At 47.1% G+C, this 24926-nt stretch overlaps 8 protein-coding genes across 8 annotated transcripts; 3 read left to right on the forward strand and 5 right to left on the reverse strand.

Moving 5' to 3' along the window:
- Positions 1 to 1920: 1920 nt before the first annotated feature.
- On the reverse strand, positions 1921 to 3126 carry EDB82DRAFT_460456 (uncharacterized protein; the record flags this gene model as incomplete). The annotated part of the gene is made up of 3 exons (XM_025734305.2): positions 1921 to 2619; positions 2671 to 2988; positions 3038 to 3126. Coding segments are annotated over 3 exons (1106 nt in total), but the record flags the coding sequence as incomplete, so codon positions are not given.
- A 2171-nt stretch (positions 3127 to 5297) lies between these two features.
- Positions 5298 to 7472, forward strand: EDB82DRAFT_498039 (uncharacterized protein). Its single transcript, XM_025734306.2, has 3 exons — positions 5298 to 7059; positions 7119 to 7173; positions 7369 to 7472. The coding sequence occupies exon 1, from the start codon at positions 5334 to 5336 to the stop codon at positions 7029 to 7031; it is 1698 nt and encodes a 565-aa protein (XP_025585126.2). The 5' UTR covers positions 5298 to 5333; the 3' UTR covers positions 7032 to 7059; positions 7119 to 7173; positions 7369 to 7472.
- Positions 7473 to 9181: 1709 nt separating this feature from the next.
- On the reverse strand, positions 9182 to 10654 carry EDB82DRAFT_545185 (transmembrane amino acid transporter protein-domain-containing protein; the record flags this gene model as incomplete). Its single annotated transcript, XM_025734307.1, has 1 exon — positions 9182 to 10654. One exon carries the CDS (start codon positions 10652 to 10654, stop codon positions 9182 to 9184), a length of 1473 nt encoding a protein of 490 aa, XP_025585127.1.
- A 2184-nt stretch (positions 10655 to 12838) lies between these two features.
- Positions 12839 to 13162, reverse strand: EDB82DRAFT_554960 (uncharacterized protein; the record flags this gene model as incomplete). The annotated part of the gene is made up of 1 exon (XM_065609642.1): positions 12839 to 13162. A coding segment is annotated over one exon (324 nt), but the record flags the coding sequence as incomplete, so codon positions are not given.
- A 643-nt stretch (positions 13163 to 13805) lies between these two features.
- Positions 13806 to 14529, forward strand: EDB82DRAFT_474671 (uncharacterized protein; the record flags this gene model as incomplete). The annotated part of the gene is made up of 3 exons (XM_025734308.2): positions 13806 to 13818; positions 13872 to 14003; positions 14135 to 14529. The coding sequence occupies 3 exons, from the start codon at positions 13806 to 13808 to the stop codon at positions 14527 to 14529; spliced, it is 540 nt and encodes a 179-aa protein (XP_025585128.2).
- Positions 14530 to 15225: 696 nt separating this feature from the next.
- EDB82DRAFT_426607 (tannase and feruloyl esterase-domain-containing protein) lies at positions 15226 to 20262 on the reverse strand (the record flags this gene model as incomplete). The annotated part of the gene is made up of 6 exons (XM_025734312.2): positions 15226 to 16836; positions 17371 to 17454; positions 17496 to 17647; positions 17981 to 18456; positions 19183 to 19343; positions 19393 to 20262. 6 exons carry the CDS (start codon positions 20260 to 20262, stop codon positions 15226 to 15228), a joined length of 3354 nt encoding a protein of 1117 aa, XP_025585131.2.
- Positions 20263 to 21233: 971 nt separating this feature from the next.
- On the forward strand, positions 21234 to 22768 carry EDB82DRAFT_163602 (uncharacterized protein). Its single transcript, XM_025734313.2, has 2 exons — positions 21234 to 21707; positions 21870 to 22768. The coding sequence occupies exons 1-2, from the start codon at positions 21432 to 21434 to the stop codon at positions 22677 to 22679; spliced, it is 1086 nt and encodes a 361-aa protein (XP_025585132.1). The 5' UTR covers positions 21234 to 21431; the 3' UTR covers positions 22680 to 22768.
- Positions 22769 to 23352: 584 nt separating this feature from the next.
- On the reverse strand, positions 23353 to 24525 carry EDB82DRAFT_163590 (class I glutamine amidotransferase-like protein). The gene has a single exon (XM_025734314.2). It carries the CDS (start codon positions 24238 to 24240, stop codon positions 23533 to 23535), a length of 708 nt encoding a protein of 235 aa, XP_025585133.1. The 5' UTR covers positions 24241 to 24525; the 3' UTR covers positions 23353 to 23532.
- Between the last annotated feature and the right edge of the window lie 401 nt (positions 24526 to 24926).

Consider the following 24926-nt stretch of genomic DNA (forward strand, 5'->3'; position numbering starts at 1 on the left):
GGCCTCGAGCAATGAGATGCGAGATCACTGCTGCGCAATCTTCCATATTGAGATCGTCGTCCAGGTCGACCTTTGTAAAAATGTCGACCACCTGGTTTTGTATCATATAATTAGACTCCGTTGAAAGGACTGGCCGCCAACTTAGGTACACATCTATGCAGATCTTTAGTTGACGAAAATCCTCTGTCCCCAACAGCAGCATGTGTAGTTCTTCGAAAGTTAGGGCGTTCTTGCGGATATTGATGTAAGTGATGGCATTCTGAAGCTGGTCCTAAGTCCGAATCCTGTACCATCTCCAACTACAACCACCATAGTGCGCTCTGCAAATATAAGCATGTGTTAGTAACTTAAACCATGTCACTGGTTATGATAGCTTACGTCTCTTCCACCCTATTCAGCTGGGATCTCATGAACTCTAGGAGTCGGGACGCTCTTGCTATTGCTGCGAACTATTTCAACGTTAGCCAACATATACCGAAATCCAGGTCAAGAACCTACACCCAATAAGTTACACTCGTGATCTGAATCATATTTGCCCCAAGTTATCTGGGTCGCCGGGGTAATAGTGTGTTCGTTGAATAGTTGCTGGACCACCTCTACATTGTCGTCGTTGAAGGCCTCGCGAAGCCTGGTCCCCAGGCTATCTGACCTGTAGTGTATCGGGATAACAAATGGTACTGCTAGAGTAACGCACAAATGGCTAAGGTGGTCTTGTCGAATCGACAGTTTGACATAACAGTTGAACCACGTTGATCATACTGCCAGGACTGAGTTGTCCTCAGTTACTAACGCGTCCGAATCGCTAGTACCAGCTATTATGTTTCGCTTGTGAGTCTTCTGTAGGAATACCAATTGCAAGAATGATCGCCGCCACCGTTCTGTGATGGGCTCGAAATGCTTCGGTTGCGTGGTCGCGTCGGTAGAAATGGGGCTGGTGTCGATAGAATCTACTATGGGGACAAGCGCCATTACTGCACATGTCTGTTCCAGCGGATTTGTTGCATTCGGCATGTTGACTTTCGTCGCGGGCGGGCAAGATATCCTCATACTGCTATTGAAGGATTGTTAGATCGATGTCCAGGACATGGGAGAGGAGACTTACAAAATACTTGTTGTTAGGAGAATGTGGAGGAAATCAAGGGATTAATCCAAGTTCTTTACACCGGCCATGATCTTTTCTTTATTCTGCAAGAACAGTAAACCTTCGTTGCTGAATAGACCACCACCTTTATCGCGCTTTTCAGTGACGCTTTGGATAATGTTGTGAATATCCGTCACCTTCTCGTAGCAGTCGTGAATCATTTCATACAACGAAGAAGGAAGACGTGATGAACTGAAGTGACTGTCTGATAGACATGCTGTTGACAGTACCGCCCCAATTGACTCACAGACAACTTTGACATGGCTGAGCTTACTGGCCAAAATTTGGAGTTACTTTGCAGCACTCTTGTAAGTCGCAATTAGCTTTTTGATGGTCTTTATTGTCTTGATCAGCTGTTCGGATAGCGGAACTATGTTAACTGCCAGCGAAAGAGGGTCCATCGTATTGACAACAGTGTGTTTTGGCCGTGTACTTGTGCATTGTTGCGTACGGAGTTCTTAAACTTAGCTGAGTATACCCAATCATATAAGAGTAGTTCAAGAATCCTTCAGAGACTTTGACAGTCCTAGAATATCCCTTTATATCGCAAACTCTTACGGTCCAGTTATCAGCGATACAAATATGTCGAGTAACCATGGCAACCTTGATTTCAGCTGTGAATGCAGACACCCGTCTCACTCGGACTTTTGACTCGCAGATTACGCTTACAACCGAGTTGTTACTCGCAGACTAAGTTGTAATGGTACGGTCATTAGTCCCGACATGTTTCATTGTCGCAATATATGTATATTTGTTCCCCTCTAGGCTACTACTTGTAACTAGAGTGCTCTAGGCATCAGTTCTGGTGGAAGCTCATCTGGCATGTATTCAAATAGCTCCTCGGTGCTTCTCTCGGTGTTCGGATATGCGTTTAAGCTTTCCACATCCACCTGCCTGACGACGTGTATCCTATCATTAGATATTGGTTCTTGTATCTGCTGAGGAGGCGCAGCAGCAATTGTAATATTCGTATGTGTGTCACCACTGTAAATGCCGTCCCTCGTGAACCCTGTTGGTTTTGTGCTTCCCCTGCGGACCGCTGATAGTGGCACAAGAGTACTTTGGTTTTGAGAAGGCTTCGTAGGACAGGGTTGCGTTCCACTCCGACTTCGGACGAATTCAATCAGCTCACTCAGGACTGCAAACTCAAGCTTGAGTTTAATCGAGTATGTGACAAGCTTGATACCTTGCTCCCAGACGTAAAAGTCCATCAGCTCAATAACGACCATAGCAACATCCATAATCACAATTGCAATGTTGATGGCGAATAGCTTGTAGAGCATGGTTCGTGTGTTGCCAAACGCTGTCTTGAGAATATCGAGGGACTTCCAAATGTATATGCCAGAGATGGTGAGTTCTTGCATGTAGAAACAGCACATTGATATCTTCTCTGCTATGTTAAAAACCTTGTTGAACCCGTTTCTGTTGTCTCTGGGGCTGTACTCTGATCCAAACAGTAATATAGTCATGGTTGTGTGCTGGGTCTCTGTTAGTCGGAGCAGCTTGGATGGGGTTAACGTAGGCTATACCCAGACAATGCCGTTGATAATGATCACAGCCAGCACAGATCGCAGGATCATTCTGTCGCTTAGAATAAGATGTAGTCGAGAGTATAAGACGACAGATTGGCCAGATATTACAAGAACCCACCCGATAGTCTCGATTATCATGCCCACATAGTCGTGTGTTAGGTCGAAATAAACCACTAGCCAGCCCAGACAGTATGGTAGGATGCCGAAAGATGCGATAAGTATGCTCCAGAAATAAAGGCCGGCTTTTCGTTTGAAGGTTAGGTAGATGAGTGTCAGTAGCTCAATAGCGTTGTAGAGCGAAAGTGTCGAGGCCACCTGGACATGGTGAATAAAGTAAACAATATCCTTTCGTAGAAGTTCTTACCATAACAAACACATCTCGACCAATGTATACCATTTCATCAATTTTGGCATAGTGGACGTCCCACTTATCACGGTGTGGTAACATCATTGCGTTTACAAAGTTCGAGGGTTGAGGAGGGAGTGAAACAAATACTCTCTGGAAAAATGGAGGGAAAGGCTAAAAGCAGCGCGCCCGGATATCAGGGCGGCTTGGCATAAATGTACCTGCATTTACGTTCTCGCCCTACCATGTGCTCGAAGCGTCACGCTTAAGATCATGCCGGATCTCATCGGTCCCGAGAAACATTGTGAATCAAGAAGGGTCTCGATCTGCATACTCTATACCATGGCAGTAATAGATCATGACGGTAGGGTCAAGCTACGCCACCCAGAGATGTCCGGGAAGTTTCCTCGTCGCCGAGCCTAACCAAGGTATCTGTCTAAAGGTTAAACAGACGTTGGACGAATCAAAGATACCAAGAGGCAATCCGACAACGGTCGCACATTCCAATACCTTGAACTTAGTGCTTGTAACTCTATTGCAGAGGTGAGACAATATGGAATCGGCTTAGCGCAGGTGTGTCTCGTTGATGAACCCGCAAGATAGCTATCCAGTCGCTTACAAACCTTGTAGTAGAGGGATGTTTGTTCATGTGAGAACAGTTCTCTCTGTAAATTTACTTACGCAAGGAGTTGTACCCTCGCAGGCTCTCGAAGATATATTAGTAACCCTAATCCGTGAGCAAATATCCTGGCTATGCTGTAGATTGTGTTGATTAATTCCTCTCATTCAAGTTGATTTTCGGGTTGTTTTGGTGTACTTCCACAAATTCGTGATCAAAGACTAACACAGAAGCAGCAATTGTATGCTGACTTAGTAACAAAACCTGGTAGCTTGAGTTTAAGCTTTTGTTTATGGTTGTTGACGGCCGCATTCACTTAAGCTTATTCGGCTCTGGCTGCTACAGTGCTACCGTGTACCAGGCGCGTCATCACCTATTTGGGGGTACAATTTGTTCATCAATGTGTTGAACTGGCAGACACAGATGGATACAGGACATCAATAAATAAAATTAAAAAGATTTAGACTTATTTATGCAGCGATAATAGAGGGTAAAGTCGTCTCACAAGACGATGTCTACCCTTGAGACGTGCAGCTTGATACTCAATCTGAAGACTGAGATATGTACACTATCTTTCAAACGGCAGACTTTGGTATAAGTATGTTAGTAGCATTATCACCTTGACAATGTGGGTGGCTGAACCAGCGATTTGTGGCACGACTCTTGGCAGATCATGGCCTGAACCGGTTGCTCATTTCTTATCCTCTTCTGACACTCACTCGCTGTATCGTCTGAAAATTAAAGATTATCCTTTTTCTTTCGGATACTGCCTTGTATTTTTCACACTTCCGACATTGGCAGTTCTATCAGCCGACGCTGCGAATGATGGAAGATGCGAGCCCAGCTGCATCATCCCTGTGAGCTTCCGCCCCATCCAACACTGAACTCCAGCTTGTCACTTACCCAGCAATTAAAAGTATTGCAGCCCTTGCAGCGACGGCAAAAGAACCATTAGCCATCGAGCAATTGACTACAACCTCCGAAACTCCCTTTCTCCAATTACGATGCCTGTTTTAGGTGTGACAGTTGCCTCGTCAATTACAGGCGCATTATCGGTAGTATCAGCATCTGCGTTTGCATTAATACAGTCTGCAATAGTTTTGACTCCCTCTAATAAGATGGCAATCTGGTAGTAATTGCATGGAGCAGTATCATCGATGCGATAGACGAGGTGCAATGAAATCCCAGCTTTCATCATTTCCCCCCTGCATTTCAGGGAAAGGGTGAAAGGATTCGGAACCCTCTTCACATTCCACCACCCCTGAGACTGAAGTCGACTCATCTGGGGAAATACAAGAGGTGATTTGTCGGCGCCTGAAGGGTTTAATCCTGCAAAATGTTTTGCGGGTTACAATCCTCCCTTGAGGTAAATGTGGCTGGGTTGGCGCAACCAGCAGGGGTTAGCGGATTTCAATGTCTGAGACTGGAAGCACAGGAACCATTTAAAGGCTGTTACTGAACATACCAAGGCCTTACAATTCGAAGTAATGAGTGAAAGGGTGGACTCCTTGCATAGACAGGGCCATTCATCGGGAATCTTTCTGAGGCTAACATTCAGACTGTTCCAGCCAACGATTATACCAATACGTGAATACCTGTTTGAACGCCACAAACAGTGAATGACAAGGTCTTCTCCCTTGCGTATCTAGAAGTAATACGTGTTACATTGCCCGTATTGAATGACTATAATACAACATGTGCGAGACTAAAGATTACCATCGTGGACCACTGCTACTCAAATTACTGTTGTTCTGCAACATGGAAATTTCTTCCAAGGCTAACTGGCACCACAAGGCCTTCATTCCAACATGCACCATTCTCAGTTTCGCCTGCGTTTCCATGCTTTTGCTTCACTGGCACTGGCAGTGGCAGACACTGACTTATACTCCTGCCACATCAGTTGACAAGGACCGGCGTTTCGCTCTCGTCATACCTGCCACCGGTCCTAGCCCCGAACTTTGCAAAACCGTCGTTACTGGACTCGCACTTGGTTACCCGAGCCCAGTTATTGTCAATTGGGGAGTTGACCATCGCGCTCTCACACATTGGCGAGGGGGTCGCAACTTGGTAAAAGTACCTGGTGTGGTCGAGTTTCTCGAAGCAGCCACACGGCCAGACGCGCACCCATCCGAACGACTAGACGACGACGACATTGTACTGATTGTCGATGGATACGACATTTGGTTCCAACTGCCGGCCCAGGTGATGCTTGAGCGATATCACAAGATCAACCGGGAAGCCAACGAGAGGCTACAAAAAGAATGGAACAAACATCAAAGAGGACCAATGCCGATGCGACAGACTATAATTGGGGCAAGTGGCAAGAGATGCGACCCTAAGAACGAAAACAGGGGCACAAAGATGCAGTGCGATGTGTGGCCCGAGAGCCCTCTACGCAAGGATCTCTATGGCCCCGACACAGACAAGGACAAGTCATGCTGGGAGGCTCCTAAGACTTGGGACGATTTGGATATTGAACACATTGAAACAGACCATACAGGCCGGGTCAAGCCACGCCACTGCGAAACCGTCAGGCCAAGATGGCTTAACGGTGGCCTCTACATGGGACCTGCTGGCGATTTGAGACGTCTGTTCCGTCGCTGCTTGTTTACCATGCAGACGGGAATCGGCAAGGGAATCAAAATGCGCAGTGAACAGTCTCTTGCATACGAAGCCATAGCCGAACAGGAGGTCTATCGACAATGGCAGAGGCTGAATGGTAACCCGAAACGTGGTATATCAGAGTTAATGGGCGACAAGTTGGAATATCACATCGGCCTTGATTACGCCGAGGAGCTGTCAGTCCAAACCCAGTGGGCACAAGATAGAAAGGGAAGGGACCATGGTGCATTTGTGACACTGGGCAACCAAGAAGCTATTGACCAACACTCTAAAGCTCTGGGGATCTCGCCAACAAGACTTCGGGGCTTGCCGGATGATATCAAGTCAGTACCGAACCCACTGGCACTTCTCCAGCCCGGCGCCAACTGGACCGATATGCCTCTATATGTAGATTTCTTCACCGAGTCCGTCTCCGCCATTTTACACCACAACGGTGTCGGTTCACTGAAGACACATCGATCTACATGGTGGGACAGACCATGGTACTATCAACACCTCCGAAAGCTTCTTCACATTCGACTGAGAGCGAAAGGGGAGCCTGATGATCCTCTGGCGACGGTACAGACGGCCAATGGCCGTGTCAGATACTGGGCTGCCACCGCAGAGCAGACGAGCAAGTATCCCAGGCAGATGAAGAAAACGTTGAAGGGCAGATTGGACAAGATGAAGTTTGGAGACATTTGTCGGCACAAGCACTCTGCGCCAGAGGGGCCTAATCAGGAGTGGTGGGAGGAGGTCTTTCGCGACACTGGTGGTCCATGGGGTACCTAGATAGGTTGCAAGGTTGTCATTTCTGTGGCTTTATTTAGTGAGGACGTATTTCATGTAGTGTTGAAGAGATTTGAGACTTTCCTCTACATATCCTCCAGTGTGACGGTGTGACGCAAATTCGATACAAAGCTATGAAGTGAGTTTGTTCTTATGTCAGTCAAAGGTAACGCAGTAATAGGAATAAATGTAAGGAAGGCAAGTGTTTCTGGAGTGTCAGGCGATGTCGGCTAAAGGGTCTTCAAAGACGCAGTCTTGACTGCGAGTGATCTCGGTTCGGCAAAATATTTTGCATCATACAGAGTCTGAGATGGACAATGGAGGTTGGTATTTAACTTACTGTTCTTGTAAATGACTATACAATCATGGCAAATTCTTGATGAATTGGATTATCATAAGAACCTGAACTACAGCATCCTACAAGATATTTATATCTCATTCCGTTGAACCATCTCACTGCCATAAGAACAACATCTAGAAGGATGACACTCGGTATGAATCATCGGCGTGAGTCTTTAGAATTAGCCAAGGCATGATGCGCTTGGTTAAACAGGCCCTTGTTGGTTCTACACTTTGATAACCTGGAACTATTCTGTTTGTGGTCGCCGAAGAACGCTTACACTTGGCGGCATCTAATTACACTGGGATCAAAAGGGGCCAAACTACGTGGAGAAGAATAAGAAAGACATCTCTAGTGAACAGAAAAGTATTATATTTTTCATGAATGGTCTATCTGTTCATTTAATTACTTTCAATATGTAAGATTATGTCTCTCGTCACCCAGATAATGGATTTCTACGACCTGCTCGTAACTCGTGATTGTGTTGAGTGTGGTTGAGCCAACCAAAACTCGGCTGATAGGTAAGAAGTAGTTCAACCTCGAAGCTTTAGGATAGATGAACGAATTATTCAAGATCGTAGTCTAAGTTGCATAACTGCCTTATTAATTTCCGCTATCATACAAGGAGAAGCTAACTCTTCTGCTACCCATCGGTTAAATGAAAGCCCACTATCTCCATGCGGCCCTACCACAAAACCGGAAAGGCCGGAATCTCACGAAATATATACAATATGATGCATAATGACTCATAATGGTTCATGATACACATACTTAATAACTTGACATTTCTCTCACGACAGATTAATTGGACATACATAAGCAAAGGCAATGCCCCATGATAAATTACCAGATCAAGAAACAACACTAAGAGTTGGTGTTCCATGACACCATCGATGCAGGGGATCTATGATAAAGTCCCTGTTTCCTTTTTCGTGCCAGGTGTATGTATCTAGCTCTTCCATCAGTACAATCTCTAGCGATCTACGCAGACGACCCGTTCATCGAAAGTCACGCTATAACTAGTCATTCTCTACATTGTCGGCCTGAAGATCTCGAGACCCGTCTCCTCCCGGCTTTAAACATGAACTGATTTCCGCTGCGACACTGTCATCCGATCTGACATTATCGGTCAAGTCGGTCCACACTGGCAAATATCTCAAGGCTTATCTCCTGACTATAGTTGGGTATAAGTGCGTAAGAGATGTTGTAGAGGCACTAGTGGGTAGCAGAAGAAATGGCCTCCTGAGTTTCAAGATATAAAAATAAGCAGCCTAAGAACCATAGTCTAAGGAGCATAAAGTGACCTACTAATTTCGTCTCTTGTGTTTCCAGCGCTATTTTTCTCATATCCTGAGGAGGCATAAGAAAGACAATTACTAAGCCAGTGCATATTATTGAGACTCGAACTTACTTCATTTGTCTCTGGGATCTAAATTCTAGGCGATAACTCCTCTATTACTCTTTATGCTGCGCACGTGGTCTACTCTTCTGTCAGATCCATCAGAGTTTTCGGCAGAGTTTTCATGATCTACTTGGCAGGTCTAAGTCGGGTGCGGGACAACTGGTACTGAAGGCTAGAGGTCTTTTAGCGTGTCACATATCTGAATTGATTGGACATCTAAATCGAAGAACTGTGGACAAATTGGATGGAGGTGTGCTACGAATACCTGCATTGGCACGTGGCATCCTTGACGACCAAGACCAACATTAACATCCAAACGAAAGCATAATCAATAGACGTATTGTAATCATATATCATTCATTCGCTATATGCTTGCTACAAATATCTAAAACCGTTCTTTGGTATGTATATCTAAATGGAGTTGTCACCGCACGAGAAAGTGCCCCGGATCTTGCTTGAATCATTCTCAAAGATGTTGAGCAATTCGGTAATCGATGACCACAATCCACCACCGTTCATAAACAGCGATTGGACAATAAGGAGTCCGTTAAGGATGCACAGAGCAATCTTCTTCCAATTCTTGGTATATTGGCCCTTGTTGATGTGGAACCAGAAGATGGCACTGAGACCGAAAGTGAACCAGGCAATTGTTGTCGCAGAAGAGATAGAGAGGATAGAGTCAAAGATAGGAATAGCGTTGGAAATGACAAAGACAATAATCCAGTATACTGTCACGCAGGTAACCCAAACGCTCCATGACTTGACACTTTGGTCTGTGACTTGGTGGGTGGCTTTGAGGCCACGCATGGCAACAACGTACATGTATTTGATGCCAGTGTGACCGAATGCCATGGCGGTCGCGAACACACATGGCAAAACGAGTCCATACGCGACTTTAGCAGCAAGTCTAGGCGCCGATCCCAAAGCGGGGGATGTAGTGTAGTCGCCGGCCAGACAATAGATGGCGACAGCGACAATGGTGTAAAGACTGATAGAGAAGCATTCAAGGCAGGCCAAAGCCATGGGGAAGTCTCGGCTGGGGTTCTTCATCTCGGCCATGTATGAAACGAAGCTGATGTTTCCTGCGTACGCATAGCAGATCTTCAGACAGGCGTTGAGACCTTGACGGAAAGTAGGGTTACCAACGACTTTGATCTCCCTGTCCCAGCCAGGAGGAGCCTGAGAAGGTGAGGAAAAGCCCAAGCTGATCATGACAGTGAGGGCGGCGGCCAAAATGCTGAGGGTGGATGGGATTCCGGATTGCGAGACGAATTTAACGGTTCGGGGAAGACACAAAACCCAGCATGCGACAGTGGCGATAATGACGAAGCTGACAGTACATAGAGAGTGGTTACTAAGGGTATTGAACGCAACAGACAACGTTACGCTGGCAGACGCGCAAGTCATCATAACTTTGATCATCAACCCAATACCAGCAATTATCTCCAGAGGTCTTCCGCCGATGATTCCACACATGTCGACGACGTTAACCACGTGGGGGTACTTTCTGTAGAATTGGAGGAGTTCGTAGGCAGTATAGGCAGACAGACAACCGAGACCAATAACGGCGATGACACCTGGGACGACACCGAGAACTTGAAGACAACCGGGGAGAGACAGAACACCAAGACCAACCTGGTTGGTGATAAGGACGAAGACGGTGTCCCACTTGCCTAGAGTTCTGTAGTTCTTGCCGCCTTGGTTGAAGATGTTTTGAACGGGCTCGTCTGAGTGCTGCTCCTTAGAGGTCATGATATCATCGTTGGCATCGTTGATGTTGCTGATCTCGTTGCCGTCGATGCCTCGAATGGAGGCAGGGCTATCCTGACCCTGTTGGTGGCCCATATCGGGCTGGGTCTTTGTTGTCTTGTCCTCAGTGCTCATGGTATAGTCGACGAGTATGTAGGATGATATAAGTGATAACCTTTGTAAGGTTATATAGACTTTATGCCACTGTGATATAAACAAACAGGGACAAAAGTTAGAGAGATGCAGAGGCAGTAACAAACTATCAACACTGATGGGGCCGTCGAGTCAATTCTTATATACATGCGCCAAGACAAAAGTCTCGAGACGTTTATCTCTTTCCGAGTGGATTGCCGAGCGGCTAAGGCAAGAAAAAAAAAGTCGCGTTATCAAAAAAAATGGAACTATAATGGCAAAATGACAAAAGGCAAACAAGCGGTATATCGTGGAGCCCCATGGGGGAACGAGAGTCTCTCACGTAAAAGTTAGCAAATCGCCAATAACCATCAGGTCATGAAAATAATGCAAGCGAGAGACAAAACGGGGACCTGGTGAGAATACTGGGTCTCCATCTTGTTACGTTATGGACAGCGATCTTTGCTGCAATGGATGGTTGGAGATCCATTCTGAACCCGTTGGGTGGGAATTTAAAAGAGGAACGAGAGATAAGAATTACATGGATTGGATGGGATGAATTGAATTGTCGTATATTATACTGGATACAGTTGATACAATTATTCCAAGTCCATGGTGTAGTTGAATTGAGGCTCTTCATTGTTCGGTCCGAGGTGAAGAGATTTGGTTTAGCAGCGTTTTTTATCCCCTGATCCCCCTGCGGCTTTGTCCGTACGCCAAGGTACAAGCTTATTTTTGGCTTATTTTTCCGGCCATGTCGTACCATTTTCCCTCAACGGTACAAAGATTGAGCCTAGAGAAAGTTTGTTTCCGTTACGCGAAAAGTAGCCTCTTTTGACACATGCATTCAACATTTTGTGGACCATACGACTCGCTATCTGTTGATCAAGGCCGGAATATCCGACACCGGTCCGAAGAGTGATAATCAAGGCTGTCTCTATTGGAGAATTGGAGAATTGAACTGTAATTGTCGTGAGTCTCAAGAGTTGAGGGCATCGTAGCATGTTTATCGCCTTCGGAGGTATTGTCGGCCTTGCAAGGCAATTAAACTAAGAAAAACTGGTAAAATTATTCCCGTTTATCTTGATAAGACCCAAATACGCCACCGTATTTACTTGGTTTCTCCGAATCCCGAGACTGGTTGCTCAGTCGCCAACAGCAATCCTTTACGTATCACGGAACGGAGATGCAAAACTTAATTACCGTTGTCATGCATCATCCATTCATTCTAGAATAATAACGCTCGTCTCGTCTACCGTCTTCATTGGCTCTCCAAACTTTAGCTGACTCGCTACTGTATCCCCTCAACAGGGATCGGATCCAACAGAGAGGAATCATGTTGGAGAGAGGAGAAGAGCAACACTACATTGTGGGGATGCAAATGAAAAGGTTGGGGAAATGAGGGGGAGAAGACAGACAAGTCTGTGCACCGAGTTTCTCTTACTCAATCCTCCATGAACCTCCGGGTTTTCCTCTTGACCGTCCCTAGATCACGGGGATGTTATGGCTTGGCGGTTATTTAGACTCCTTCAAGTGGATTGGAAAGGGTAATTCTCTCCGCATGAAAACAATTAGCTGGAACTCGAGAAGGTGACTTGTTATTTGTCTTGCAGCGATTGGGTCCGGGGAAATGACTGATATTAGGGTGTGCCCCTCCCTTCTCTTCTTCCCCCATGTTTTGGAGAAGGGGTTTCCAAGGCAGTGAGATTGGGGGCAACGTACATCTCGCTAGTCTATTCACTTGACATCACTTTACCTTGGCACCTGGATTTGCTGCCGTGTTGTCCCACCTGGCAATAATTATTAAAACTTAGTTGTTATAGGGATGTCAATTGTTGGACACAAGAAACAGTTGAGTTATAATTGAGTAAAGTAGAACAAATAACCAAATAACTTGGATAATTGTGTCGAGTCTAGCCAAACCATAACCTCCTCTGCCACCATTAGTCTTTATACCAGGATCACTCACCTTGCCCATCCTCAGGGTATTAGAAACACTGACCACTGAAACCATAAGAGACGAAATTCACAGGTCACTTTATGCTCCTTAGACTATCGTTCTTAGACTACTTGTTTTTATACCCTAAGACTTAGGAGGCCACTTTTTCTGCTACCCAGTGGCTCCTTGTTGCCTTTGCGGAAAGGATCACCGGCATTGATGTAACCAACAATAATAAGCTTGCACTTATGTCTGGTAAGAAGGACATGAAGGCGTTGCTTACTCTGGGTGAACCCAGGACCAGACCGGGGATGCACAGTATCCATAATGACGATAATGATAATATTCTCCTGACCCTGGAAGGAATCGAATGTTGCAGCATCTGGGAGCACATGCAAGGCAGTGTAGTTGCGTCGCATGTAATTAATGAGATTGACATTGGCAGTGCAGGGGGCAATAACTGCAACAATTTTGGTGTTGACGAAAACAAAGAGTTGTTCTACGTTTGGAAACCATTGTTTGCCACGGATGTGGTGAATACCCTGAGATGGATTGAATATCGGTGAATGGGCTGCCAGCTGGCGGGGGCTAGTAGTAAAGTGCAGCAAATTAACTATTAGATTCGCCATTCCGCACCTGAATCTATATTTGTTTTAGAGAATACATGATAGAAATGCCTTTGTTGACATTCTCCAGGATGGTAGTTTAAAGACAATATAAGACGACCTCTCTCTTTACTGTATAGCGAGAACGGCCTTCTTAAAGAATAGACACCCATAACACAAGAACCTAACTCTAAACGTAACTTGATGCCATCTTTCAACTAGCCAACAGCCCTGTAAACTGTCTGAGTGTAACTCTTTCGTGGTATCAAAGGAAGTTTACAAATCAACCATCGCCATCTGCCGTTTCACACTGAGTCTGAAAGCATAACACTCCATCGAGGCATCTGGTTCGATTTAACATCCAGACGAGTGAGTCTCATGAAGTTATAACAACAGGAGTAGTACCCTTGGTATGTGGTTCGACCCACATTCCGCCTTTCCGTCTGTGATTGATGAGGAGTATGCCATGGCATTGGACAAGACATCCCTCCGATATATTTTCACGCTCTCCTTCTTTTTCTTTCTTTTTCCTTCCCACCAATACCGCGTTCCTCTCTTGTAGCCACTGCACAATTACCGGTTCCCTGCGAACCTAACCGGTCTCCTCACGATGGCTCCTCGTCGTAAGTCATTTCTTCTCAATTTCGAGAGACTACCAGTATTAACAACCAGCGAGGGAATAAGAAGTCTGAAGTCAAGCAACGCTCCATCACCTCCTTCTTCCGGCCCCACCCTGCCGCTCCCGTTCCCGATCCCGAGCCCAAGCCCGAATCTGCCGGATTGAGACTCTTTCCGATATTTGCCAATAGTAAGCCATCCCCATATGATTTGTCGTTTTTATCGACAATTGCCCTGGATATCATGCGAACTCAAATGTGAATATTGCTGATTTATCGGTCAATGGTGCGAAGAAGGGTCATCCTCCTGTTTTCTTGTTAGTGCTTGCCGACTGGATTAATGCCATTGCCAAGCTAGATTTCAAGGTTTGCAAGTGTCGACTGGTATGGGACTTCAATTCAGTTTCCAACATTTCCATTATGCATAAGATCTTCCGTTTAGGACAGAAACATGTCGGACAGGTTAAGCAATGGAGGTCATGGAGTCTTGATAAGAAGCGAGCTGTCTTGGAAGCTCTTCAAATAGGTACCAAAACCCCCACAGTTGATCAGGAGCTCAGTAAGCACTCGTATAACGAGATTTTCGATCCGGGTAGTGTCACCAACAAGGCCCCCAATCAAAAGTTGCTTGAGTATCTGAAGCGAGGTAGAGATGTACCATGCTGCGGATCGGTGAGAAGTGTGGCCTCACCAACGAAGAGTTTGAGCGCCACCTGACTCTTCTCGCCTCTAACGGATACGAAAGGGTATTCTATCCTTTCCACGTTCTCCCAAGGCCCCAAGCTCGAGTACATGGCTAAAATTGGATAACAACGATAAACCGTTGCGAGCATATGGTGAAAACCATGAAGACTAAGTGCAACAGATATGCAAAGGAGGCCGGATATGGTGAGAAGGGAGCCAACAATACCGTCTGTCTTTATTGGATGGTCTATTTCTTCTGTGACAAGATACGAGGTCTCGTGTTGCAGAAGACAATAGCGACAATGGAAGAAATCCGCTTCCATATACTCGACCGCTGGAACCTTCCCCTTGTCTGAAGGTTTTATTGTGCAAGGGTTCCGACCATGGCATTGCGATAAAATTCGGCCTGGCTGGCGATGGGATCTTTGGCTCTGAAAACGGCATCGGTCTCAGCAAGAGCACTGTAGTTCTAGTGTTGAGTGACCTTAGGGCATTAGAAACATTGACCGCGGAAGCATAAGAGACGAAATTAGTAGGTCACTTTATGCTACTTAGACTATACTTCTTGGGCTATTTATTCTTATGGCCTAAAGCTTCAAGGTCAACGTGTCTGCTACCCACTAAAATGATATGTAAAAACTGTCATCTTATTTACGACGATCTTCCTATATGTGTACTATGAAATAAATCTTATATAATAAATGCCTCCTTAATCAACACGCCTACATCTCACTGACACTTCCAGCTGTCGGGGTTCTTAGGGTCTCCCTTACGGTCCCAGACATTGCGGTACGGGTAGCGACAGTGTCTGCGCTCGTACTCGAGTTTGCCGTCGGGAGCCCCCTTAGCAAAGCGCTGGCCAGTGATAGTATCAGGAGCGACACCTTCTTCAACCCACTTGATAAGAGCCAGGAGGACGTTGTTCTTCGCGTCCTTTCCGCCCAGGTTGGCAAGGTTGTTTCCGATGCGAGCAGCGCCATCGCCGCCAGAGCAGTGACCGCAACCACTGACACGGAAGTAGCGGTAAAACTTGTCAAGCTCGGTACTGTTCAGGCCCATAGTGCGAGACACATGGTCGTAGTACTCCATAGAGTTGTCGGAGCTGATGAGACCGTCCTGGAGACCGTGCCAGTGGATGATCTTGGAGCCTCGGGCGCGGAACTTGGACAAGTCACCCTCCCAGGTCTCGACGTTGAAGGGGTTCACCTCAGAGGCCTTCTCGTAGTCGTTGGGTCCGATTTGTTCTGGTTTCCAGTTGGTGTCGTTCCAGATAACATACTGGAACCATTCGGTGGAGTAAGGGAAAGGCATCTCTCCAATGGCAAAGCCAAAGCCTTGATCAGCACCAGGGGGGATTCGGGGGTAGATGTAGGTTCCGTTGTTGCCGTAAAGAGGCGAGAAGACCTTTCGGACAGTCTCAATCTTAGGGGCAGTCAGGCAGTTCTTAGTCTGACCCTTGGTACAGACGAGAACTTCGGGGCGGTATTGACACAAGTTGGGGTCCTCGAGAATACCATCGTTGACGCCGTCAAGAGGCTCATCGCATTGGACAAGAACACTCTTATGAACCATAGTCCACTCCTCTGGGCTGAGATGAGTCGGGGCTCCGGGAGGACCAGTGATACCCCAGAAGCTTCCGGAGCGGGACTGAAGCCCGTTGAAGCGCATCGCAGGAGCACCAGCCACGATACCGTCAAAGTCATCAGGGAAGCTTTGCGCCTCCTTCCATCCCTGTCGTCCACCAGTTGAGCAGCCAAGGTAATAAGACTTCTTGTGCTTCTTGCCGTAGAACTGCTTGGCGATGTCCTTTCCAAGAACGGTACCTGTGTGGACCGAGCGATAGACGTAGTCCTCCACGACGCCAGAGTTACCCTCCATGGGCGCGGCTGATGTTCCGTTGTGACCATTGTTTGCGCCAACGGTAGCGAATCCGAATCCAGCACCGTATGCGACATCTCCATACTGAATGCATCCAGCCATACCACCGTTTCCGGTGCTCAAGAATCTTCCGGTCCAGTTTGAAGGTAGCCAAGCTTCAAGGGTCAAGTTGGAAGTGGGACCTGTTGTGACGTGCATGGCTACACGGCAGATCTCAACATCGACGACCTGGCTCTTGGGGTTACATGTTGGGTGGTTGTCGGGAAAGGTGATGTTTCCACCGGCGGCCACATGTTCGGTGAACCAGACCTTGGTGTTGGGAAGTTTTAGTGAAGTTTTGAAGCCGGCGCACTTGGCAGCAAAGTCGTCCTTCCCCTTCTCAGGAGCAGCTGCGGCACAAACGGCCAGCCCTGAGACAAGGCTCGGCATCAACGAATTGGCGCGCATGTTGTCGTTATTATTCTCTAGTGGACAGGCACAAGTATTCGACAGAGACAACACAAGAGAAGCCTGCCCCAGAATAGAAAGGAGATGCCACATGTTGAATTATATACACGACACCGCATAAATGTTTACCATCGGCCAACCCTTGGTTCATGCAGGGGATTCGGCCAAATGAAGTCTGGTGATCTTTTCCCCCGTGGGCAATAAGCGAGGACTACTACTCCCGGTAGGGCGGCAGTTGTTGCGTGAGGGAGGGGAAAGAAAGAGGAGACTTCTGAAACCTCGGCTTGCTAGACTTGGAATTAGATCCGGGGTGCATTGACGGGGGATTTTAGTTAATTGGGGGCATTCTTGCGAAGTGACAGAAACAGAAACACGTCGTGATCCTGTTGTTTCTAGAAGAGATTATCGGAATAATTTATCTAAAGACTGAGTTTTAGATATGAGATCATTTCTGATCAGATACGCCCGTTCGCCTTATCAACATCGATTGACTTTTTCGCTTTGTTCGTAATTGACTTTACTACTGTTCAACAGATTGAGCTAAGAAACTGGGGTAGCAGCCCTAGCCCCGAACGCTACGCAATACCTACCTAGTCGGCTTCTTTCAACGGCATTGCATTGTTTGCGAGGCCTCTCTTGACCTGTGCGTCCAATTTGTGATCAAGTCACGGCACGACACGTTCTTCCCGCGGCAGTAAACTCAAAATCATGTTGTCAAGATCGGTAATTCGTTTAATATTTGTATTCCCGTTGTAAATGACCGGGGATAACCTGCTGAAGTAGGAAGGCCTAAACTCTTTTTGTCCGATACCCGTTGATGTAAAGTCTAATATCCCTGACAAGCTAAGTAGATTTTTCCTCTGGGCTTATTACCATCCCGTTATAGGCACACCATTTATGCCGCAGGGTTGTCATAAGACGGCGTAATTTAGAATGTCATTCAGCCCTTTTATATCGGCTTTATTCTAACGGGGACGGCCTTATTCCAACCTGACCCTTGATCTTTCAGACGGTGCCTATTGACCCCAATGAGTCAAGTTCCTGCATCCCAGCCAGACTACCGTCCATCTCGCCTCAGCATGCCCCATTACAGTCGGGTAAGACCATCTATAATATTCGGATCAATTTCGGATCTATTAAGTGCTTTACCAAGAGGAACAACTAACCTGCCACATATCAATGACAACATACTTGCCCTTGGACTCCGCAGGTGGTCTCTGCAAAACGCCAACGGCAAGGATGTAGTTCAGCCACTCATAATCCGGGTGTCCGGCCTGGAACGTTCCCCTCAGCAAGGTACGTCCATCAGGCTGCGTAGGTCCCTGAGTCTGGATATAAATATCGACACCATCATCCGTTCTGAGGTTGTATCGGGTGTCGGGGAAGAAGATGCCCTTGGTATCCGTCAAACCCCAGTCGGCGCCGAGATTGGACACAGTTCCCGACATGCGAGGACCCTTGAATGTTCCGCCCGTGATGGGAATCACAACACGGCTTCCTTGATGGTAGTCGCCGATTTGCCAACGTTCGCCGAGTGTTGCGTTGACGGTGTAGAGGAACTCGTATGAGGGAGTACCCATCAACTGGGATGCTCCGAGGACTGCATTGCAAGCGAGGACAAATGAAGTGATGAGTCTCATGTTGGCGGTATGAATGGATATGACTTTTCAACCAAGTGACATGTGTTTTTGCCTTCTCTCGTCCATTCTTATAATCAACCTGTGCCACAGATCGCCAAGTCGATCTAGCAGTTCGCCGAGGTGGTGGTCGTAGGGAATGGCGATCGACTCAATGTGAGGGGTGAATATGCACCCCGCATTCTAGTCGGCAAATGATCCGGCAGCCAAACATGGCTTTAGAATGTTCTAATTGGACTTATTTCTTCATAAAGCAGACTATCAGGTTTCATTTATCCAGATGAAAGCGGGTAGATCTTGTCTGACGTCATGTCGCGACCAAGATCGATGCGGAGATGTTCCTGGGTGAGATTAGATAACCGAGCCCGTCGGCTACCAACTGTCTTACCTGAGCTTTGATGGAATTCCAACTTGATATGATAAATGGTTGTCGTTGTATTGCACCAGTACCCGTAACGCCTGGGTTTCAATCACTCTTCAGATGTTGGACATGTCCTCACTTGGTGAGTATCACAGTTGTGTAGCTCGATCTTGAGTGTACGTACAACAAGCCGAATGCTTCAAGCTCTTGGAACTTGAGTCTGTGATTCCATCTCTGGGACTCTGCTCTTCGCTTCTGGTATTACCTATAGACTCATGACTACTACCTTGGTTGGGTCATGAGACACTCTCCTCTTCGTCCGAGAACAGGGATATATCATGACTCTTCTCTGCATCATGCAACTCTTCTGTCTCTATTATCCTTCCCGCTTCGTTCTTCTTACGCCACATGGCAGCTCTATCAGCTTGACGCGTTGTGCCCTCCCAAGTCCGTCCCTTGAGATGCCGCAAGCATAGTGTCTTTCCATTGTCCGGGTAGTAAAGCCATGTCGCCCATTTCTTCCACTACAGCAGATTAGTCGTGTCTGGACTTAGCTATCATGACTATACTCACCAGTCCATCTTTCATTTGAGCACGAGCTCGCTGCCCAATCTTGTCCTCGATGAAATCTCCCCTCAGCATGGCAAGACGCGTCGGGAAGACGCGCTCCAGATAATGTGCCACCGATGCAAGATGTGGCTTGTCGTGCCAGAAATACATTGGCGTCAGTGGTATTTTGACGCCAGTATGTGATGGCGCTTCGTAGTCGCGGGTGAGAGCCAAAGACGTATCACGGAGGCTGGGGAACTCTGACACGATGGCGGAGGTGGCGTATGAGAGCATGCGGACTGCAGCTAGACAGACGTACTTGATGGGGGCTTCTGAATCTAATTCGTGTGTTTGCATGATTTGGAGAAGAGGTTGGATGGGGAGATCTGCTGTTATGGCCCAGTCATGTTGCTGGACCCAGACATAAGGAGTATGAGTGATTCTCAGGGCTGATCTGACTGCCAGGCCGAACCCCAACCGTCTTGATGATTCTATAAAAGTGACTCGTTGGTCAATTGTTTGTGAGGTGGAGTAGTTGACTGCATTCTCGTGTTTTGGGCTGCCATACTCTGCTATAGCAGTCTTTTCTGTGAAAGCGACATTGACAGGGTTGTGATGGTATTCTTTGAGTATCAAATCTTTGACATTTTTCTTGTAAGCAGCGAATGCAGCTGCTTGCTCGGGAGTGACTTGTCCTTTTTTTAATCGCGCTGTTGGAACGATCTGATCGAACCCATCAAACACGACGATGACGTTGCATTTTGTCAGTTCTGGACAGTGTCGATCGAAAGAGTCTAGAATCGTGGATAGAAGTTCTGTGGAAGGTGCTGATGGTGTTGGGGATGTCGTGATTATGACGGTGAGCAGGCTTTGCACGGTCGCATCCTGGGTCATGATGGTTGATTGAGGCCCAAGACCAGTATCTACCCTGTACTGGATAAAGATTGGGCAGTGTTTTTGGGATGCAAATCTGAGTCAGTCAGGGTCTGGCGGTGAAGCGAATGAAGGAAGAATGGAATGTCATGGGACGGGCCGCTTCTTCGCTTCGCTCTTGACGTGGAAAAACTCTGCGCTTGCGTATTGTAGGGGCGGAAGTAAATAAGCCCTATTGTCTACTAATTTAATGAGACTCAACAGCGCAATCAATTGACTCTTTCTCAAAATCTACAGTAACAGCAACATACACACAAACATTACTTTGTGTCTCGATCGATCAAATACAGAAAATGGCATGTTTAGACGCGACGCGCATCAAGCGAGTGTTACACTGTGTTACGCAGTGTAGTGACGTGTAACCTTGAGTGCGTGCATTGGACAAGACAAGACAAGACAAGAGACCAACATCTTTAATTATCACCCAAAAAATAAAGTCAACGGCTGGTTAATAGATTAAAGACAAGCGACGTTTCATCTTTTTTACAATTCCCTGGCAGCATAAGAATAACCTGATTTATCCCATTTGCCCAGCCACCCCCAGTACTACCATCAAGTTTATCTGCAACACCATCGCTGAACGCCAAGTAGAGACACCAATGCAAGGAGCCGCACATGTCTTGTCTCAATAGTCTCCATACGAGAAAGACGTGTAGAATATTTAATCCAGTTGAATGCATCTTTAGCTTGGATATTGATTCAATTGGCGTCAATTGACAATTACCACTGAACATTAATTGGGCATGGATTATCTACAGTGGACCAAATCTGCCAAGTCAGTGCTGGGCAGCAGTAGCTCACTACTAGCCTAGCCTAGCCTCCCTGGCCTGACCTGGTCCGGAACAGTAGATCCCAACCGCGAGATAAAAAAGAAAAGAGACAGACAATAAGATAAACCAACCTCCCATTTCCAGCCATCGCGTTTCTGTTTCTAACCCTGTGTCTAAAATAGGAATCAGTCCCGGAGATAATCGCTGGTCATTTCTCTCTCCCATTCCTTAACTCATTTCTTGTCTCTCATTCTCTTTTGTCCCGCGCTAAGACAAATTATTCTCAAATCTCACCATCAATCAATACTCCATCACCGCTTTTCTCACCCCGCATTCGACAGCTACACGATCTCAATCAAAATGGACATGGCAACAATGGCGGCTCCTCACCAGCCAAGGTACAGCCTCGAAGACCCAGGCTCCGGCTTCGAACCTCGAAACAACGCCCGCGACGCTCGAGAAGCAGCTCGTGCTGCTCGAAACGGTCAGAGTCCCCGATACAGACGCACTCAATCTCCCGACCAGCTCGTCGACGATTATCGCTTCCAGAGTGAGGAGGGCTCCGAGATGCGCTCTCCCACTTCTGACGTGGCATTGCAGGACGCCATGCTTGCACAAGCACAGCAGCAGCAACAGGTGAGTCTCTCTCTCTCTCTTCTCTTTCCCCTGCGACACTAGAGAAAAAAGAGTTCTAGCTGGGAAACAATTCCGGGCAACATCTTTATTCCGCTTTTTTTCTTCTGTTCCCCTGAAAGTGAAAGTGGAAGTAAAAATAAAATTAACTTTGCTCACTAATAGCGCGTCGTTCCGGTTGGTCAGGTCCCGCGAAACGCAGGGCAACGAAGACAGCCTCCAGGTCAACAAGTCAACCCCAACATCAACATCAACGGTCGACCTCCCCAAGCACAAGGTCAAGGTCAACCCATGCCTGCTACATACAACGGTCCTGGTTCAATGGACGGTCAACAACCCAACGGCCCTAGAGGCGAGGCTGGTCGCTACAGGCGTCAGTCGCGTCGAACCTCCGACTCTGGTCAATCCCACGGTGAATCCCCTACCCGACCGGGCCCCAACACCCAACAGAGCCGCATGTCTCAACCCATGGGCCCTGAGCACCAACATCAGCACCAGCACCAGCATCGCGCAATTTCACCAGACCGATTGGGCGTCCCTGGCCACGACATCAGTCGTCTCCAAAGCCCCAGCATCCAAAAGAGCGTCCTCCAACCCCTCGAGAAGAAGATCCACGAGTACGATCACCTCATGCATGAAGCCCAAACCGAAATGGCCCAGCTCGATGAGGAGCTTCGTGCCCTCCAAGAACGACGTCGCGCGGCCGAAGATCGCTTCATTGAAGCTAAGACCAAGCACGACGAGTACGAGCGTCAGCATGAGGACGTCGGTCGCGCTCTGCGAGGGGAACTCGTCAAGGAAGCTCCCCCAGCCCCCATGGCAACCGCCCCCGCAGTTCGCCAGCCCCCTCCGATGCAGCGCATGGACAGCCTCGACAGCTTCGACCAGCGACCCATGAGCCAGCAGAGTTCATTCCACCAGAAGCCCAAGAAGAGCGGCATGCTGCGAATGAGCTTGTTCAACAAGAGCAATTGACGCCGCAAAAAGGGTTAAAGGTTATGAATTTATGCGATAATGATTTGAACACGGGGCGGGGAGGGGAAAATATGAATGGGACGGCCTTTTTTTGTGCGTTACTTCTAATCAGTCATTTAATTTTCTGGACTTTTGTGTTGCTGTTTTATCTACCAAGTCCATGCACAATGGCTCTAATGGCTCTTTTACTTCAAGTTACATTACAATCTTCCTAATACGCTTTGGATGTACATAGATTGGTGAGGCTTTTTCGACAACGTTGTAACAGGACAGCCTGTGTCAATCCACGGTCGGAAAGAGTATGACGAGGCAGTAATGGAAACAAGAAAAAATAATAATTATTAAAACAATTTTGCAATCCATTGTTCCCTTCTTAACGTGTCTGTTCGATTGAAGACGACCTGTCTTGGTTAAGTTGGCGCGACATGTGATTGACCACCAAGGGTCAATTACGTCAATGAAGCTAGATCGAGAGAGCAACACATCTTGCATTGGCCTTCCTACAATTACTCGTATGTCTCGGAGTCAAGCTCGGGACCGTCAAGAATAGGGTTCACACATCTTCTCAGGCCACCGGCAGTTGATCCCAAGCCATGTTTTGGGTCCAAGGGGTGTTACCCTGTATCAACTTGTCTCCCAGCCATGTAGCTGTATCTCGGTAGCACGAGATGGGACGATCATGTGATATCATGTCGCTACAGGAGTGCCGCGATTTGTTCGGTTATCAATTTCTGAATCCTGCAATATTGTTCTCGTTTCGAGTACTCAAGCAACATTGGTGTTGTAAACAGCGAAACCACTACTTCTTGATTGCGCTACTGTAACAACGATCGCCTATCCAACACTTTTCTATCTATTCAAATACATGAGTAGGAAGTTGCTTGCCATCTTCAGAAAATCGCTTTGGAATGACGTTGAGAATGCCATCAACGTCTCTGGGCTCATAGTCCAACATTGATGAACCAACGGTGAGCACATCAAGTCCATAGTTCTCCTTGACCCAATGGGCAAACATATCCATTCCAGCAACAGCACCGCCCGAAGTCCAGATATTTCCATCGACAATCCATTTCTTCTCATCGGTCCAATTGACGTTGGGAAACATTGGTTTCAAAAAGGGAATGGCGCCGTGGTTGACGGTGGCATTCTTGCCATCGAGAACACCCGCCGCTGCAGCGACCGCGGCTCCGGTGCAGGTGGTGAAAAGCAACTTCCCAGCTGCCACATGTTGTCGAATAAAGTCCGCAAACTTGGGGTGCAGTTCAAACTTGGAGGGATCAGGCCCCCCCAGGAGGAGGATGTCGAGTTCAGGGCATTCTTCCACAGTGGTGGAGGGCTTGATGGCCAAGGCGCCGTATGTGAGCGTAACAGGGTCACGAGTGACACCAATGTGGTGGAAGACGAAATCTTGAGCGCGAGAAATTACTTCTTCTTCAATTTTCATTAAGGAAGAACAGAGTTCCATAGCGCTCTTGCTGCACGAGTTGATGACGTCCATGGGGCCGACAACATCGACTGCTTGGAAGTCATAGATAAGAATACCGAATTGAAGAGGAGTCATGATGAGTGGTTTGTGTTATTTCGTTGAGTTGGAAGGGATGATGGAGTTTGTGGTGACTGTTGGAACTGGATCACTGCTACTTATATAGTTGTCATGCTACACAGTAACACGTCGAAAATGGAATTTTGAAACGCGACATCGTCGTCATTCAACACATTTACATGCCGAAAATTATATAAGACCCGAGCCGATTCGGAATTTAGGCTATCGCCCAACTTAATAGTGGATCTACAACCAGGAAGAATGTCCACTAAATATACCGTACTGTGTCTCAAATCCCTGTCCTTCCCGTGTCATGTACAAGAAAAAGCAACAATTCCATGGCTGTTCGGATCATATAATGCCGGGTCCTGAATTCATCCGTCGTCTTTGAGAAACGTTGGTCATTGTGTGCCAAATCCGCGGGCCCAAGCGTTGAGATCAACAGTCTACAAGTGAGAACTGTTTCATCCAACAGTTATTTACAAAAGGTCGTAGCTAAGCTAGCCAAAGTCGGGGGAAAATTCCGACCGAAGACCCGACTACGGATGGGAGTTGGGAATTCCTACAAGGTCGTATGGCACCAAGGTTTGACTTCTCTCACGTGCCAGGCATATTGGCCATCAACATGTATCTATGATCATGAATGAGCCCCGAGTCGTACCACCCTAATCATCTTGCTTTTTATCCTTTGACACGGCATTGGT

The sequence above is a fragment of the Fusarium venenatum genome, assembly GCF_020744135.1.
Source record: "Fusarium venenatum strain MPI-CAGE-CH-0201 chromosome Unknown EDB82scaffold_2, whole genome shotgun sequence".
Taxonomy (NCBI): Eukaryota; Fungi; Ascomycota; class Sordariomycetes; order Hypocreales; family Nectriaceae; genus Fusarium; species Fusarium venenatum.

Excerpts from the sequence above, each read along its gene's own strand:
- EDB82DRAFT_498039 (XM_025734306.2), top strand. The coding sequence starts at position 5,334 with ATGTGCGAGACTAAAGATTACCATCGTGGACCACTGCTACTCAAATTA.
- EDB82DRAFT_163602 (XM_025734313.2), top strand. The coding sequence starts at position 21,432 with ATGGACATGGCAACAATGGCGGCTCCTCACCAGCCAAGGTACAGCCTC. Across the intron at positions 21,708-21,869 it reads AAGCACAGCAGCAGCAACAG|CGCGTCGTTCCGGTTGGTCA; the intron begins GTGAGTCTCTCT and ends GCTCACTAATAG.
- EDB82DRAFT_163590 (XM_025734314.2), bottom strand. The coding sequence starts at position 24,240 with ATGACTCCTCTTCAATTCGGTATTCTTATCTATGACTTCCAAGCAGTC.